The sequence below is a fragment of the Lonchura striata genome, chromosome 6, assembly GCF_050655825.1.
Source record: "Lonchura striata isolate lonStrDom1 chromosome 6, ASM5065582v1, whole genome shotgun sequence".
In the NCBI taxonomy this organism is placed as follows: Eukaryota; Metazoa; Chordata; class Aves; order Passeriformes; family Estrildidae; genus Lonchura; species Lonchura striata.
This window is the reverse complement of record NC_140708.1, coordinates 22,898,491-22,917,265: the sequence shown is the minus strand read 5'-3', so window position 1 is coordinate 22,917,265 and position 18,775 is coordinate 22,898,491. Positions and strand designations below refer to the sequence as shown.

The window sequence follows — 18,775 nt, the reverse complement described above, 5'->3', positions numbered from 1 at the left end:
CTGGGGCTACAACTGAATACCTCCCCTGCCTTTTGTATTTGTCAGTGAAGGAAATTAATTTGGTGGAGTTTTGTCATTTTTTTATTATTACTTTAATTTTTTTTCTCCCCTCTGGGCCCTTTCTCTGATATTGGGAAGGGAAGATTATTCTTGAATTTCACTGACATTTCAGTGTTTTTACCCTTCTTGATCTCAGTGCAGGTGTTCTGGATTTGCTTGGATACAAAAGATCACACTCTGATTCATTGAAGAAGGGTTTCTTTAAATAAATAAAAAAGTCTTAAAGTTTCCTGTGCTATGTACAGTAGTATTGCTGTTGTCTGAGGCATTCTGTTATGATTCACTGTCCTGGTGCCCTTTGCCCCAGGTGGGATGTGCTTTTTTTTAATAAAGAGCATATGTGCCAGCTCAACTAAGGTAACATAAAAAGGGTGGCTCCTGTGTAAGCAGGGAGGCACATGCAGGTAAGTTCCTGAGGCCATGAAAATGCCCTGACTCAACAGGGATCCATGCATGCTCATAAACCAATGGTTAAAACAGAGACAGAATAAAGGTAGCAATGAGTGTAAAGATGACACTAAAAATAAACATATCTGTTTTGTGCTCTAGGGTGGTTTTTCTACAAGTCAGCATGAACAATGGGCTAACGTTCATCTCCAGCTCTGTCAGCATCACCAGCACACATTGTGTAAGTAATTCCAATGGGGCTTGACAGAGGAACCATGAGACCTTGGAAAGAAATGGTTGTTCTTCAGGCAAAGCCTCCCTGAGTGAGTCTGACCTCTCTGCAGCTTCTGTGTCACCGCTGCTGAGTGATCCCAGCAGCTCTTGGGAAAATAACCAGGGCTACTTAAGGTCAAAGTGTTATTGATGGTGGATAGTTCATAATAGACTTCTGAGTAAAAAATTAGAATAAGAGGCACCCAGCCCATTCCTACCCCAGGAGAGAGATTCTCAAAACTTAACAGAAGGAGATCTGAGAAAATGATCAAAGGAGCATCAGGGAGCAACACTGTTGAGCCTTGGGGTCCCAGATGGGATCTGGGATAAAAGGCACAACTGTTAGGACTTGTATCTGGAAAGGCCACAGAGAGAAAGGACAGCAAGTCTGTCCTGCACCATGTGGTCAAAAAGACCAGGTGGAGTGTCAGGGACAAACAAGGAATGATCCTTTATCAAAATCTGGTCTTTAGAATCAAATAAATAAAATTAGGAAACTGACTAATAGATAAAGAGTTGTCTTCCTTGCCTTGGGGTAAAAATATTCAGTGCCCATAGCCGGTGTGAGCAAATACAGTAATTAAATATGTGACCTTGTGCTTTTGGTCTAAACCAAGTTGGCTGAAGTACCTGATAGCAGTTTGAGTCATTGTTATTAGTGTCAAAAGGACTTTTATAGCCTATGCCAAATGCTGTCATATTGGTTTGTAATCATTGTTGGCCATTTTGACAGCTGGAGAACAGAAGGGCAGGAATGCAGATAGAGGTGACTGGAACTTGTAAATCTAATTTTCTGATGTTTGCAGCCATGAAGGTGGGAAATATCACACCAGAATGCTGGAACAGTCTGGGTTGTAGGGACACAATATAGCAGAGTTGTGTTTGTTTCTTTATGGGATTATTTCTATTTTGCTAAAACTTGCTTCCAAATTTTCCATACTGAAGACTGATATTTTCACATTTAATTTCACTCTTTTACCTCAGGTACAGTAAAACCTTTCAAGTCTGCAGTGAAACACAAGTGTTAACGGGTGCATTTAGTTACCCATATGTAATCTATTTCTGATGAAGACTGAAGTGTCAACCCTAACCAGGGTTCCTAAAGGCCAGAGCATGGATGGAGGAAGCTTTTGCTTTTGGTAGCCTTAGGATAAAAAGAAGAATCCAATCTCCAGTCATGTCAATCTGACAGTTTTTGACCAGCCTCTTGCAGATTGAATGTGAAGGAGGCAGGAAGCCTGATTTGCAGCTGATAGAAAAATACTGTCTCACTCCTGTTATGGCCCATAAGCAGGGAGGTTGACAGTTCAGTTTCCAACTTTGTCTTAATTTCATGCATTTCACTCTTCTCGTTTTAGAGACTCCCTCCATTTCCTTTCCCCTCCTGTTTCCTTTTCTGTGGGTGCCAGTCAGCTGGCCTGCTCAGCTCTCCTCCCCAGCTGGTCCTTCTGTCTTTTCTGTACAGTAAGTATCTTCACTATAATCCAAAAGCCTCTGTGTGATCCCCGTGCTTATTTCTGCTCAGCTGCATGAAGTCTGCTATTTTCTTTTCAAAGTCCAGCCTCACTATGGTGCTTTGTATCACTAAAATCATTAAAAGAAGACTCTTTTGCTTCTTGCTGCCAGCAGCTCCTGAGCTACTGCTGGCAAATGTCTCAGCAATTTATATGTGCAGTTAGCATGGGAAAAGCAATGCCTGGAAACAAAGGCTACAAAACAAGGAGGTAATGTGTGTTTGGAGTAATAGCAGCAGTGGTACTACATTGCTGCTGTGCTTGGATTCGTTTTTAAGGAGTGCAGCAATATTTTGTAAAGTTATGCTTGATTTTTACTCCCCCTTTTCTCAGCAAACTGACTTCACTGAGAATTCATTTCTCTTCGAGTATCTGCTTTGCAGGTGCATTAGCTGTACACGGGGCCATGGGAGGGACAGAGACGGGGGCTTAGCTCTGAACTGCAGCTGGGTTCTGTGTCCTCCAACAGGACTTGTTTGAGAAGGGAGTCTGGCACATTTTGGAGCAAGCCAGCTCCTCCCTGGTCAAATGAAGGTGAGCCAAACAGCATATCCTGAAACAGGTTGGTTTGTTGCGTCTATAGCAAAAAGCCACAGAGCAGTGTAGGGATGGCAATGCTGTCACACAGATATGGGATACTGGGTTTCCTGCCTAAAAGTGTGGAATAAGAGCTGTCTGTGTTAGTCCTGTATTGAATGTGTCAGTCCTGGCAGCTCTAGGAATTGGCCTGAGAGAGAACTAGGTACCACCTAAGTCAGTCATTCAGGATCTCACCCAGACTTTGCAAAGCTCTTACCAGCTGGTGCTCTCCACCCTCAGCCTTTTCATTGTCTGAGGGGAAAACAAATGCTCTTAGAACAGTGAAGGGAATCCCTGTTGTAAGAAGGGGCTAAGCATCAGTTTCTGGTGTCATGGAAATTCAGCAAGTTTCAGATATAATAAAGTGAATCTCATGGACTTTATCATATAGAAATCACTTTTGGAATTTGGCTTCTTTCCCTTTATCCTTCCACCTATCCTTCGAAAATCTCTTACAGCTTCCTCTATAGCCAGCTCCTCTTTTCTCTGAGCCTGATTGACAGACTTTTCTTCAAGCTCTTTTCACATCTTCCTATCCCCAGGCTTTCCTCTAGTTTCCTGCTAAGTTTTTCCTGTTCCCTGATATCTCTGTTGCTGGTGAATTGAACCTCTTCTCAAATTTCTAAAATCCTACCATTGAAGAGGTTTCTTTTCCCAGTGTATATTAAAAAAAAAAAAAAAAAAAAAAAAAAAAAAAAAAAAAGGCTGAAACATCAGAGCTAAAGTTAATATCATTCCAGAACCCAGTACAAGGATAGGGCATGTCTCAGCATGCCATTGCACATGTGAAACAAATGTTTACTTCCCAAAAGCCACGTGCTCTGTATGTACTGCAGGAAGCAAGCAGCATATGCTAGCCTGATTCCTGTAGTCAATCAGAGCAATAGAGAATTAATATATTTTCTGAATGCACTAACATTAAATGCTCCAAGTGCAAAGGATCCATCAGGATTTACATGGAAAAATCAGAGCTGTGATTCTCTGATTCTCAGTTGCTCTGGAAAGCTGATTTCAAGTGTTAACACTTGATTTAATTTTTTGTTTGTTTCTAGTAATTTTAAAGAAAAATTGACTTTGACTTTGAAGGTATAGACCCTTAGCTCAGCATCCCCAGTCTCACTGCTCTCTGCAGAGACATGTGGATATAAGAATCAGAAATGCTTAAGATAATGATTTCAGTATCTCATTCTAAAATAGTCCAACTAGCCCTATTTACCAAGAATAAACAGCATTACTGACTGGTTTGCATAATCACCTAGGCTGAGTTTGTGTGAGTAGTTTGAGTCAAGAGGCAACACAGGCAGCTTGGAAGCTGATGCACTGAGCAAGTGCTGCTCTGTTCTATGATATTGGCATGTGAACAGTTACCCATAAGGTCTGAGCTCCAGTATTCCCATTCTTTGAATATCAGCCTTTGCATATTCTGCATCTCTAGAATGAAAGGTTACTCTGCACACCTCAGGGTCTGTAGTCATGTAGTTTGCAGTGCAATTCTGACAGTAGTAAGGGACTTGTCCAGAATGAGTTGTATACACGTTTAACCTTCTTGAGTCTAGTGGGCTATGAACTGCAAAGAGGAGATGCTTCCCTGGTTTTGTGACCTCAGACACTGATGTGATCCTAATGATAACAGTGATTGACTGCACAATCTACCTGAGACTTCATAGTGAGGGAAAGCTGACTCTAAATGTGTAACTTCAGAACTCCTGCCTTCTTTGAGGCATACAAAGGTAACTCAGAAATAATCATCTTGTTCGCAGCTTACTGGGACCATCCTTTTCATTGCTCTTCTGATTCTCTTTCTGCTGCTGGCTCTGGCTCTTCTGTGGTGGTTTTGGCCCCTTTGCTGCACAGTGGTAAGTATAGTTTCTTTGCTCTATTGACTTGGTTTCATCTATTCCCTGCCAAAGTACTGAGTTAAAGTGTTGGAGTGGGTGGTTAACCTTGCTTTAAAAAACCACCACATTTGTAAAGCCCTGATTGAACAATTTGCTTAAAGTGCATGTTGAAGTTACTCTTCTCTGGGTTTTTGATTGTTTCAAGGCCTATGTGATTTTTACATTGAATGAGAATTTTAAATAAGCTCATGGATGTGACTTAAGTTTCTGTAGGGATCAAGACCTTCTTTAGACCAGCTTTCAACCTGCTGCATAATGGTGTAACGGAATTCATTTACTAATGTGTGCACAAGTTGTTACAGTCTTCTTTAAAGACAAGAGTTAGGGGTTTTTTTGCATTTTGTTGTTGGGGTTTCTTTAGTTTATTCAGAGGAGCTGCAGATTCTTAAATAATATCTTTGCACTAACTTGGTAATTATATGTTATTTTTCATCTCATCTGGGTTCATTTTTAATGGGGCTAATCAGAGGATTGAATAGGGGGAATGAAGCAGCGTGAGTTATTTGTGACATGGGCAAGAAAGCAGGGAGGACATAATATTGAGATAGATGAACCCTACCATTGTCTCAGATTTCTCCATTATTTGTTTATTCCAGGTGATCAAGGAGCCACCTCCACCACCACCTCCAGAGCCTGTAAGTGTGCTATTTTTGAGCTGTGGCACTGCCTGCAGCCACTGTAGTGGCTGCCCAGGAATGTCGGCCCTGTAGGTGTCTTAATGACACCTCAAAGGCTGTGAGAGGAAGTGCTCTGGGTCAGCACAGTTATTTCTGCCTTCTGGCCTCTTTAAACGCATACATCAAAACTGCTTGCATCCAGGGTGAAAACAGTTGCATAACTTAAAAATCCACAGGCCCACAGTTCCTATGGTATTTTGTTCCTTCTGCTGTGCATTGAACAGGTGTGTAAGCAAATCTTAGATTCTCAAGCTGTGCTGACAGCTGTCCCTCCTCCAGTAAAGCTGCCATTGTTCTCAGCAGTTTAGCCCAGATTGGTAGTAAGGAACAGTCTGGCAGCTGGAAAAAAGAACAGCAAAGGCCACATTCTTGTGGCTTTGCTATAGGAGGGGAGACAAAAGCCTGCCCTGGCTGTAGCTCTTCTGCAGAGTGACCTTTGGAAGGACATTTAGCTTTTCTCCATTTAGGTTTTGAGCTGTGTGAGGCAGGATTGTATTTAGCTCTCACTGACCCTCACCTCAGTTTAGTTTCACCGTAATAGTTTCATGAAAATAATAGTAGTAAATAAAAGCACCACCAGAGAAAACCTATGCCTGCCTTTTTTTCTTTCCTAGGCATAGACAATTAAATAATGGAAAAATACTTGCCTAACCCACAAGAGAAGCCTATAGTTTACTGTTAACTTGCTGTAACTTGGCATGAATGTAGGAAGGCAACCACAGCTGCTGTTTTGAGGTTGCTAGAGGCCACCACTAGCGTGTATGTGATCCTGCTACTTGTCCTTAGCAGCAGCACTGTGACAATTTAACTTCAGAATGCACACCAAAATTCATGCTGGGGTTAGTGTGATTAGTGCTTTCACTAATGCAGTTGAAGGAGCTTTCAGAGAGCATCACAGTCCTGCCAAAGTTCTGGATGCTTTGTAATTTTAAATGCAATAAAAGAGAATGAACTGATGTAAGCCTCCAGGAATAACACAGAATACAGATGTTATCCATCCCTTTTCTTGGCCTTGTCTTTATCCAGTATGAGTTGTAATAATTTGTGCATTATAATAATTGTAACTGTGTGATGAATTTCATTACATTTAGTATTAGGCTCCCTAGGTATGGTGACCTGCCCTACAGCTGATATAGTGTGGTATTGCTACTATTAAACTAAATATAGGTGTGTAAAACTTGTTCTAAAGCACAAGCATTAGATTTCCATGTGGTAGGTATTAATGTTGCTTTGCTGTGTGTTCAGTGTAGGGGATAATTGTTATAAATCCCTTATCAACTAGAAAAGTATCAGCTGTTACTATTGGCTTTGTCCTGCTAGAGTCAGGCTTGCCAGCAGTAAGAGCTGTTAGACATGAACTCTTGAAATCTGTTACATTGCATGAATGAGGCAGAGTATCTTAAATAATAATCATGTTCACAATGAAATCAAATATAAATTAATTTAAAACGCTGATGCAGTTCACTGGGTACTGGTTTAGATTGGCGTGAAATGGGATAAAATTTTTGTATTTGTTGTACTCTCAAAAAAAAAAAAAAGCTTTCTGAAAAAACACCAAACCTAACACCAAACCACAATACCTTCATTGTATATTTTTTCCCCCGATTTAGGTAAAAACAAGATAGCAAGAACAACAAAAAAAAAATAGGTAAAACAAACACCAGAAGGCCAAACCATAACAATAAAAACCCCAAACTGAAACTCCCCTTATTAGTTAATGCAAATGTCAGCTCTAGCCTTGCCTGGCGATACTAAAGAATTTGTTAGAGGAACTGACCTGTTGAACTGTAGCTGTGAGACCACATGTCACTGAATAACCTTTCTCTAAGGCATAACCGAAGAGGTAAATACAAACAAATAACAAAAATTAAAGCATGGTTTCAAAAAGCTATTATTGTCTTTTGGGCTCTTAATTCCTTTTCCATTTCAATAGAAATATGTAGGGTAGTTTTGTGAAAATGCCATCTAGTGATGTATCAGTAATTCAAATCTGTCTGTAGTATTTGGCTTTCAGTTAATTTTTTTGGTTTTTTTTTTTAATTAAAAAGTTCAGGTAGTGTTTCTAGAAACATCCTTTTACTGAGGAACAGTAGGAGAGAGCACTGTGCATGGCCAATCCAAGAGCAGCATGCATGTCTGCATATAAGCGTGAGGCACAGTTATTTGAGGAATGCAGGAAATATTGTAGGAGGTTTGTTGTGCCCTCTCCTCAGCCACGTGTGTACTTGGAGAGTGTCAGGCTGGGACTTTCAGGTGCCTTGACTTAGTGTAATGAATGATATGGAGTCTAAGAAGTCACAATTACTTCTCTTGGCTCAAGATTATAGAGCTGGAGACGTGTTCCCAGGCTTATTGATCCAGAACCATTTTAGTTAGCCAAGAACAGAAAAATTAACCAGAAGTTAATTCCCAATTCAGACTCTCACATGTTCCAGACAAATAATCTTCAGTCTTTATGATTGCTCTGGTTCTGATCTCCCCAACAGTTGTGAGATACTCCTATCTGAACCCTATTTCAAACTGTATGGCTTGAGCCAGACTCCACAAAGCATCAAACAGAGTAGGGTAACTGGTTACAGCTGCCACGAGAAAAGGGTCTGCTGCACATGTTAGAAAACTCAACAGTGGTTGCTTTTTTCCTCTGTTAGGTGACAATAAGTTCTAAAAGTGCAATTAAGAAATTATTTCTCTGGGCTAACTCATCACTGCATTTTCTGCATAGCACAGTGGCAAGCCAGTATATGTACAATTCATCTACACTTTGCCTTTCCTTACAAATCAGTTGAGATTTTGAAGCTCAGTGCGTATTTGATTAAATAAAAGCAGCCTGGGCAGAGGAATAGGCAATCCTCTCCAGCTTCCTAGTTAAAATTGCAGCTGCAGAGGCAAGAGACTTTCTTGGTTTTTGTCAGCAAATAACCATAATACACAAAGCCAGATATCCAAGGATTGGACCACAGGATGTTCAGCTGTTTTCCACAGTTTATGCTTTTTATGTGAGAACAGCATTAATATTTCCCTGTATCTCCCATAGGACTCAGATGATGAAGATGGATTACCAAAGAAGAAGTGGCCAACCGTGGATGCATCTTATTATGGAGGTCGAGGTGTTGGTGGGATTAAGAGGATGGAGGTATTTGGCTTATTCTTTAGTGTTATAAACACCAACACATTTAATTTAAAATTGCACCACTGTGTTTTCATGTGATTTCTGAAGAGGACTGGAGACTGGGATTTAATCAGGGCTTGTATACCTAATTTGCACCTTGTGTCCAAGTAAGAGGCATCAAGCTGCTATCATTTCCATGAATAATTAAATTAATCTAGTATTAAGAGCTAGAGAAAATTTGCAGGTTAAGAAATGAGATAAGCACCAAAAGAATCTTTAATCTCATGAGTCAAACCCTTTGGTGCAGTTGCAGCCAGCTCTCTTGTCAGAGGAAATTTGGACAAAGGTACACTGATTTTATATTTGAAGGTGCTGTCTATGCAGTGCCTGGTTTCTATGGAAAGGGAGGCTTCTCAGCAAGCTCCTGTAAGACTGCAGATAAAGTATTGCATCTTAATATCTTTAACCATTTTCCTTGGAAGAATTTTATCCTTGATACTGAGAATGTGTGCTGACTGTGACACCATGGATCATATATTGTTCTTGAATGCAGAGTTATTTTTCTGCTTGAGCTAAGTCAGACAACAAAATCAGGTATTAAAATATTAGATACTGGGAAAAATTTCTTCACTGAAAGGGTGATATTAGGAGTTGGAGCAGGCTGTCTGGGGAAGTGATGGAATCACCATCCCTGGAATTGTTGAAAAGGTATGTGGGTATGGCACTCAATATATGGTTTAGGCAGTGCTGGGTTAACTCAATCATCTTAAAGCTCTTACCAACCTCTTTAATGATTCTCATCTGCTCCAGATGCTGTGAATTCCCACAACACCTTAGATTATGGGAATGTGCAAAGGTTAAGTAGTTCCAGCAGTCTTTGAATGAGACTATTTTATTCTTAAATGTGTACTTCTGATTATGGTAGGAGTTTGATACTTTCATAAATTTGACCTAGTTCTAACAAGCACTTGGTCATCTGATGGGAACTAGATTAATATCTGTGTAAACCACCTGCTGGTGGGGGCTGCTGAAGTGTATTCTTACAGTGTACTCTCCTGACATCAGGTGCGATGGGGAGATAAGGGGTCAACAGAGGAAGGAGCAAAATTGGAGAAACCGAAAAATGCTATTATTAAGTTGCCAGAACAGGAGTATGAGCCATGGGAACCCAAGCCAAAGAAGCCCCATGTGAGAAAACCACCTTCCCAGCGAAAATGGTACACTCCAATCAAGGTAATGTGCCTGACCCTCCATTTTTGCAAGTCTCTTGTGTCACATTAGATACTATATCCCACTTTCTTAGCACAGCCTTTCTTTCAGCAGAGCTGAGAGAACCTATTTAGAAAAGTGGCCATTAATCCTCATCTTTCCCTGGTTTTGGAATGTATATTTCACTTGACACTGTGTTGCCACTATTTTTTGAGAAGAGTAGAGGACAAGAGCAGAGATCTTCCTTTCCTCAGGTCACACTCTTTTCAGGTACTCTTGCCTGGGGTGCAACAGCTGATCCCTTGAACCTTAGGGTGGGCAGATGCTGTTTTCTGGCATCTCAAGGCAGCATAGAAAAGGATCAGATAAAGGGCACTGTCCTTGCTTTAACTGCATTGTGGCTAAAGCTTGGGTTGGGATACAGATCTGTTTCCCCTTAGTTCAACCACAAGACAAAAGTGTTTGGTTTTTGGGCAAGTCACTTAGTCTCCCCATATTTTCGCCCTCAATTCTGCCATGTCATTATAATATCTGGTGTTTCAATGTCTTTTAATGTATGTATCCTCACACAACCCTAAAGGCAGGGAAGAGCTGTTACCTCTGCTTGCAGAGAAGGAAGCTGAGGGCTAGCACAGTCAAGGCTGCAGCATACCATGCTCATCCCAGGAATCTATGGCCATGTCCCAAAACAGTGCTTTGTGGGATGAGCTCCCCCCTCCCCTGCTTACCTACAGATCAGTTAAACAGTGCTTGAATGTTTCTGGAAAGTGTCTGTGAATTTTAAAGCCTGCCTAGGTAGGTGTTCTTCTGGCTGTTTATCCATGTGTCAGTTCTCTTCCCATCTGTACTGTACTTTTATTCTGCCTTTTGTAACACCTAAAGTAAGATTAGAACTTTAAAGTAACACCTGTCTAATTGTGCCTCTTAAGGGAGTTGTTCACGTTAATCTGCTCTCATCCTCACTGCATATTTGGTATTATCCCACTGGGGTTCTTCTGGTTGTCCAGATAAAGTGTACAGAGGCCAGGGTACAAGACCAGTTGTGTGCAGACAACTTAATGCAGAAAAAAGTTTAATCTCATGCTATTTTTGCCACATTTCTTGGTCATATGTTGTATCTCTCTTTTTTTTTTTTTTTTTTTCAATTGCAGGGTAAACTTGATGCACTGTGGGCTTTGGTTCGACGAGGCTATGACCAAGTCTCTCTTATGAGACCACAGCCAGGGGATAAGGTAAGGCATCTCAAATGCACTGGCATCACTCTTCTGTTAGTAGCAGCAATGCTCTTCCCTTACAGTCAGCCCATCTATTTTATTTTCATAAGCTTGTCTCTTTTCACATTTCCCTAAAGCTAAAAACTAAACGTTTTTAATGTTTCTTTGTTTTAATAATGAAGTTCAATGATTATTGAGAAATCATGAACTGTACAGATGATGAAAAAACAGATCATAGCAAAGTTAATGGAGAACAGGTTGGGTTGAATTGTGTGCAGACACATTTCTCAGTCATCTCCTGCACATAGGCAAGGAGTATGTCTTGCCTTGGTGAAGTCTGTTGGCCAAAAGTAGGTCAGGAGTAGACTCCTGCTGGGAGGCAGCAGGGAGTTTGTGCTTTTCAGAGCCACAAAGATGTCTGTGTACTGTCCCTGGGTCACTAGCAATAGGTTTGTTCAGAGCTCTCACAGTTGCCCCATGTGAGCCTGGCACTGTTATGGTTGTCTCTATTTCGTTATTCTGAGGGGGCAACTCCCTAAGAATTGAATGCTGCAGCTTTGAGCTGTTTCACCATCAAGGTTTGCTTTCTGAAAGGGTTGTTTGTAACATGAGAACTAAGCAGACACAACAGCATCTCTCTTTCCCCTGTGGGCAGAGTCCATACATTTCATCACCTTGGCTCTCAGGTGAGGGGATTACAGAGTTACAGCAATAGGGTTCATAAAGTGCTTTTTTGGGGATAGGACTGGTGCAGATGCCCAGGCTTGTTTGCCTGGGTAGCTTTTACACCTAATGACAGACTTTAAAAGTAGCTCTAATTTGCATCAACTAGGGCAGTAAGTTGCACGTCTCTTGCTTTTGGCAAAATATTATGCCATTTCTCTGGTCATTAACCAAACATGCTGCATCAGTATTTAAAGTTTAATCTCTTACATTTTTCTTTTGGTACATAAGGAAACCAAGAGAACATCCCCAGATTCTTATACTACTTTGTAAAATGGTCTTAAATGTTTCACTAAGCTGCATTTTCAAGGCAGCTGTGCTAGAGACACCTTATTTACTTTTTAAGCACGATCTAGAGCTTCTGAATAGGCTCTTTAGGTCCAGCTGTATTTTGATAGCACGAACATTGTATAATATGAACCTATCCTCTGCCTTTCACTCCCTTGGCTGGGACATTTCTATCAGTGCAGAGCACAACAGAGCCTCTGTTAGCCAGCGTGGTCAAGAAACATGCAGGGGGCTGGCTCAGAACAGGGATCCTCAGTTCCTTGCCTTCCAGCTCTGCTGCGGGGAGAACAAGGGGCTGAAAAGAGGCAATGTAAAACATCAAGCTGAAGGATTATTGTATCAGGGATAGCATAAGAAAAATCAAATGTACATCTGGGAAATAGGGTGGAAAGAATCCTATTGAGCCAGATCCAGTGGAATCATAGAATCATCTCTGTTCCCTGGCCTGTGAAATTAAGTAAGCCTGAAGAATACTGAAAGTGAAACAATATAACTAGACAGCCTTCTGCTGTTAAAATAAAAAAGATATCACAGGCCTGTATTTCATGGAGAGAACTAGCACAGAAAGGAACAAGTTTATTATTTGTTCTTTGAGTAACTTCTCTAGTAGCAGTCCCTCAGTGGAAAGTTGACTCCTTGTAAGCTGGGTTTTTGCTGGGGGATGTGTATAAATCCACCTGTGTGTGCAGGTCAGTAAATGTGAGTACACACAGATGTGCACACTCGTCACTGAAGAGCTGGAGGTGAGGTCAGAGCTGGAGGGAGCAGCAGCACGGAGCTCTGGCAGCCCCAGGAGCAAGGGCACAGCTCTGCCCAGCCCAGGCAGGACCAGGTCACTCTTTGGGCACTGTGCTGGCAGCACTCGGAGCATTGCCCGGGCTGGGGAGATGCTGTTCTTCCAGGCTCTGCCATCCAGAGGCCAGGGAGTGTAGGGTGATCTGGGAGCCAGAGGTTGCTTTGCTTTGTGTGGTTTTGAGGGATTGGAGTGAGGGAACAGGGGAAAGAGTTCTTGGTGTGGTCTAAGTGCAGCTTTTTTTTTTATTTTAGGGTCATTTCATTGCTGTCCTGGTTGTTCAGGAAAACACAGAGCTTAGAAAGCAAAAGGAGCACAATTTCACTCTGTTTCGGGAGTGATATTTGGATTCGTGACTTGGAAAAGTCCTAAATCTGAAGTTCCCAGAATCAAACAAGTTGTTTCGTTTATATTTTCAGGTCTTACCAGAGATATAGATTGTTTCCCACTCAAACAAGATTCCATGAAGTTACATTTTCCAAATTTCTGTTTCAAGTTTACCTCCATTAAAAAAAAGTTTCCTTTTTCCATTTTTGCTTCTTCAGCTGGGCATATATTCCTTTTTGCAGCCATTGGATGAAATTATAGAAAGTAACTTTTTTTTGTGTAATGAAAATACTCATTATGGAGAAGAGAACATCCACAGGACAGGGAGAAAAATATTTTTTACAAGGCTTTTAGGACAAGGGGAAGATGAAAAAGGATATTTTTTCATATATATATATATGTGTGCATATATATATATATATATATCTATATATAAATCTATAGGGTTTTTTTTACATTAAATCAGTCTTTGGAAACTTTTGAAAAGTGTAACATTTTCATAATTTGAAAATTAGTACTGTGATGTGAGAGCTTTTCTCCCTCTCAAAAACCTGAAAAATACTTGTACAAAAACTTTGTGATAGTTTTGTTGGTTTTGATGTATTCACCAATGTATCTGACTTTGTCACAGAGAAGCAAAAGTCTGTTACACTTTTTGACAGCTGTTCAGCATCTTTCCCCACAGTACAGACCTCTTATCTTTGTATCTGTAAACCATACATCAAAGGCAGTATTGCTATCCCAGATTTTTGAATCATGACTTCTTACCCATTCCCATCATTAAGTTAAAAATAGCACTGTTTGTATATTTTTGAGTCTTGTGGGGAAGCCCATTCCAGAGTGTATGTGAGAACCTTGCAGTAGAAATACAGGCTTGAAGCATGTGTGCAGTAATATGGGACTGACAGCTGCAAAGGGTTCTGTTGTCCTTTCCTGTGAGTGAGCAGGTCTGCTGTCCATCCATCTATCTTCTTCCTTCTTCATGGTCCTGTCATTCCCCATCCTGTTCTTTTCCTTGGTCTCCTGCCCTAGACATTGCCTTCCATTTCCTTCTGTGGTTTCTTCCTCGTTTTCTCTCTCAGTTCATGTTTACATGCCCTTCCCCTTGATGAGACAGACTGATTCCCTGCAGTCCTGGCTTTGGGAGCAGTAGGTTGGTCCCCAGCCTCTTCAGCCTGTTCCTCTCACGCTGCAGGACCTGAGCTGCCTGTAGCATCATGCTCTGGGCTATGGCCTTGCTGCAGAGCTGGCTGGAGCTCTGAGAGTTTCCCTGCCCTGGCTCATGTCTTCCATTAATTTATCAAGAAATGGATCTCAGGATGGATGATTCATCGGTATTAGGCAGGATTATATTAATAGGACTTTATTAATCCTTGTGAAACTCACAGGAGCTTTTTGGAACTGCCTATTTAAGGAAAGCCATGCAGGCACGAGCTCCGGTGCTCCTTCTCCTGTGTGCCCACAGTGTTTTGCTTGGCTCTTACAGACAGCTCCTCCTCTTGGTCTCCAGTCAAGGTCATATCATAGCACCACCAGTGCAATTTTTTAGTTTGGCAAGTACCTCAGTAAAGGGTCATAGGATCACACTCACTTGACTTCCTCAGGTCACCTCTAGCAGGAATTTCTGTTGCACCAGGATGGGACAACAGGGGATAAACACACTTAGCTCTACCCCATCATTAGGAGCTAGGCTGTTATTTGTGGCATGGAGTTTTGCTGACCTCTCAGACAGCATCAGCAAAGGAGTCAAGGGATAAAAAAGGGCTGGAGCTCTGTGGTGGGTTGCTGGGCTTTCTGTACAGAGGTGGTGCCTTCATAGGCATTTGTGCTACTGCTGCAGTGCTGGATCCCTTAGAGCTAGGCTTTCTTCCCACCCTCCCTCAGAAATCTCAGAGGACCAGAAGTCACTCTTCTGGCCCAAGAAAGGGACTGACAGCTCTGAGGTGGGGACACTGCTCATCCAGCCACAGGAGTATGTCCATGTCCACATGGCCTGATTGGGCTCTGTGTTGCTTTCAGATTTCCTTGAAGACTTTCCCATCACTGTGTTGCTGTCCTCCTGAGCTTGGTTCAGAGCTTGCAGCAGCTGCTGTGAAGGCTGGAGTTCAGGAAACATTAGTGTCTGGCTATCTTGAAATATTTCACACAAACAAGCCCCAGTATCTGGCAGGGCAGGTTGTCAGTAGTCTCTGTACAAGGAAAGTTTCAAGCTCTGCCTTGGCCTCATGGTTCAGAAGTGGGGTGTTACCAATGGCAGCAGGGAAACAGTGGAACTCCAGTATCTGCAGAGAGGAAGGGGAGATGCTTTCCAATGGTCTGGTAGTTGCTGCTTTCAGCAATTCCATTCCATTTTGCCTCTCAGCACGTAATGATTGATGCAGGAAATTCTTGGAGGCTCGGTTTACCAAACTCCTTGACTAAAAACCCAACATTTTTCCCCTCAAGCAGAACTGATCATTTACTTTAAAGTCTTAAAACGTGATCTCATTATTTTCACCAAAACTTTTGTAGCTGCAACAGGGAGTGTATACTGGATTTTGCTGTCACCACCCCCTTGTATACCCCTGGGACTTTACTTAGAAAAAAGCAATGTCTTAGTAGTACTACCCTGTGGTTGGTACATGTCTCTTTCCTGGGGAATGGGACTAGAAGCAGGCTGCTTTACAAAACTTTGAGAGCTTTTTTGGCTTTTTCTGTTCCATAAAACTGAGATTAAAAGGCTACTGTGCAGCCAGAAAGGTCACGAACTATGAGCTACTGGTCATTTTAGAAACCAGAACTTCTGGATCCTTTCAAATTCTCACCCTTGATTTACAGTGGGATTTGGAACAAGGCACAGAAGCTGGAATTTTAGACAGCAGCCTTTGAAACGAGGAGTATGTGGGTTCCTTATTCTGTGCATCCCTTTCGGAGTGATCACTCTTAGTCTGATAGATTTGTTAAAGCTCAGAAGGTCTGATGACCCTCAAATTTTGAGTGATTACTTGTAATGCTGACCATGAATCTATGTGCTTTGGTTTTCCTAATAACAAAATAACAATGAGAACACAGTATTTACTTTCCTTACAGCTGTGAGGTTTAGTGTTCTGCCAGGCATTTGGGACTCCTTAGATGAATCATGGGACACCAAGTTTATGGATTATTAATGACTAATAATTATTCTCTAGTTGCTGCTTACAGGTGGTCAGCAGCTTGAATGCAGCCCACAGTGATGGCACCTGTCACGCCACAGTGGCTGCCCACGTGCTGGTGCTACTTGGAGCTCATTCTAATTACTTCTCTTCACGACCCAGTAATGGCTTTTAATAGGCTTCCCTGCCTCTTGCTTGGAGATGTGTTGTAATCACCCATGTAACAACTGGCAGAGCTACAGGGGGGGCTGGAAAAGCAGCACCGAACTCCTGCAGACTGTAGTCAGCAGTGGCTGCTGCCTGGTCCTGGGGTTTCTCTCCCTTTGCTTTTCACCTTCATAAGCTGCTGAAAAATTAAAGAGATGAGGACATTGCCTGCCACAGTAGGTGATCTCACTTTGTCGCTTTCAATGACAATGTGACACGTTAAGCTCCTATTTTGCTACTTTCTTCTTTTTTTAAAGGACATAGGCATCTCTGAGATTTATTCCTGCTTTAGAAGACATGGCATAGGGGAAGAAGCTCCCCTTCTGTGGTGTTGGGACCAATGTCCTAATGCACAGTTCCCAGGATGTGTTGAGCGCTGCAGCTGGAAACATGTAATCAGTGACTAATGAATTTCCTGTCCTACAAGAAGCCCATATACTGCATTGCCTCTCATTTGTGCCAGGATTGTGTTTTTTGTGGTGGAAGAGGAATTCACAGACTTTGGGGATGGATGCTGTCTGTCTGCACCCAGGTCAGGCCAGTCGTGTGTCCATGTCTTTGGCAGGCAGAGGCATTCCCAGGAACAAGAGGCTCTTGTGAAGGATGAGTGCAAGTCCCAGGGCTGGTGTTACTTAGCACAAAACAGGTGAAGAAGGATTGGCCTTGTGGTACAGCCTCGTGGCTGTAGCTTACATAAGTTATTTAACCTCTGTTGTACAGTGAATAAGTGAGGTGAAGAGTAAATTCTAGGAGGCTGAGACCATGTTCCTACTGGTACTTTGAGCACTTAATAAAAAAAGGGTTTGTTAGGCAGAGAGGGGACTCTTCTGTTAGTCTTAAAACATATGTGCCACTTTGCTGCTTCTGTGATATTTATGATAAAGGAATAGCTTCATCAGGTCTGATTCTCAGGGTTTTTTTTATTGGGAGCATGTCTTTGGGATAAGGCCTGGTTACTTATTCCCTCATTATCTGGAACTCTGACATGTCTGCATGGAGGGAAGAGGCTCTGGTGTTGTTATCACAGTTTTCCAGGCATCACTTCACTGATGTTCCACAATCCTACAGCGTGTCCAAGGGCCTGACTTGAAGCCTGGAGGCTGTTTAGGGCCTTAGCAGTACTGCCACAGGGCAGTACTGATGGCACACCTCTTCTGAGAGGAAAAGTGCACCAGTTTCTTACCAGGACTGCGTGTACAGATCCACAGTTTGCACATGGACAGGTATGTTGCAGTCAATATATTTGTTTCCCAGCAGCACCTTTGGATCAATGCTGAACATCATCTGACTGTTTCAGCTGATTTGCTGGGAGCTGTGCATCCCTCATTGTCTTTGAGTTGGGTAACACTGCAGAAAGTAACCTACCCAGCTGGCAATGGGGTGCTCATGGAAAAGAGCAAGATGCACAGCTGGTACTTGATAGCTGCACAGGGGAAACGTGGCAGGGATCTATTTTCAGAGTGTTAGGTCTCTAGCATACCTGAAATGGGACAGAGTTCCATGTCAGGACTTTGGTACTTGAGTTGCTTTCCTAGTGTGTTCATTCTTAGAGTGAGGTAGTTGTGTCCCAAGACAATCTGCCATTCAATTTAACACAGGAGCTTTTGCAGGCAAGAGCTTTTCTGTGCTTTGTCAGTGTGCCAGCACTGATGATGAACTGTATGAGTCCCATCCCAGAAGAAGAAAATCCATGTGATAAGCATGGATTATATGGAAGATAATCCATGAGATAAGCACAGGGGAATCTGAGAACTGTGGATTTACCATCTCCTTTTTCTAGGTATCAGTAGAGCCATTTAAGGGCCAGTTAGCCAGAGAAGCATTCTCGTGATAGTTGTATCTGTTTCCAGACTCTACACAAAGAGGCAGCCTGTCTGTGTGGTGGGCCAGGATCTTGCATTTTTGGCTGAGGCAATGAAAAATAATAACCATTTCCACCAGGAATCTGAGTTTCCATCATTATTCTGTATCCTAGTCAGGTGAATAATGTTGTTCACACAATAATCCCAGTTTGCTCTTGAGAGACAGTCAAATAATTTGCTCAGGAGAGCATGATGACACTTAATTGCAGTTTGAGCAAGATCAGTTATGGTTCTTTGTGGCCTAATTTGTTACTCCCAGCAAGCCACCAATTCCTCAAGGCCAAGGCTGTTGCACCCAGCAAATGTTTGTTGCCTTCGTTGCTGTGCTCCAAAGCCCTCCCCATTCTAGGAGATGGACAAACACAACGTCCTCTTCCCTGAAAACACCAAAGGAAAGAGGAAAATCTTTTGCAAACCAACCACTGCTGTGTTTATTTCTTGAACCACATTCTAGTCTGGTCAGCATTCAAGTGTGGAAATGTGTGGTGCTGTGGTTAAAACAAGGGATGTGACTCACAAGTCCT

The 18,775-nt window shown here is 42.1% G+C and overlaps 1 protein-coding gene across 1 annotated transcript in view; it reads left to right on the top strand.

Annotated features, from left to right (window-relative positions):
* ANTXRL (ANTXR like) overlaps window positions 1–18,775 on the top strand; it is a 57,580-nt gene that overhangs the window by 25,697 nt on the left and 13,108 nt on the right. Inside the window, exons 12-17 of the mRNA XM_021539066.4 lie at window positions 610–688; window positions 4,574–4,669; window positions 5,308–5,346; window positions 8,423–8,521; window positions 9,563–9,730; window positions 10,858–10,938. Coding sequence (XP_021394741.3) covers window positions 610–688; window positions 4,574–4,669; window positions 5,308–5,346; window positions 8,423–8,521; window positions 9,563–9,730; window positions 10,858–10,938 — 562 coding nt within the window. The remainder of the gene's footprint in view (window positions 1–609; window positions 689–4,573; window positions 4,670–5,307; window positions 5,347–8,422; window positions 8,522–9,562; window positions 9,731–10,857; window positions 10,939–18,775) is intronic.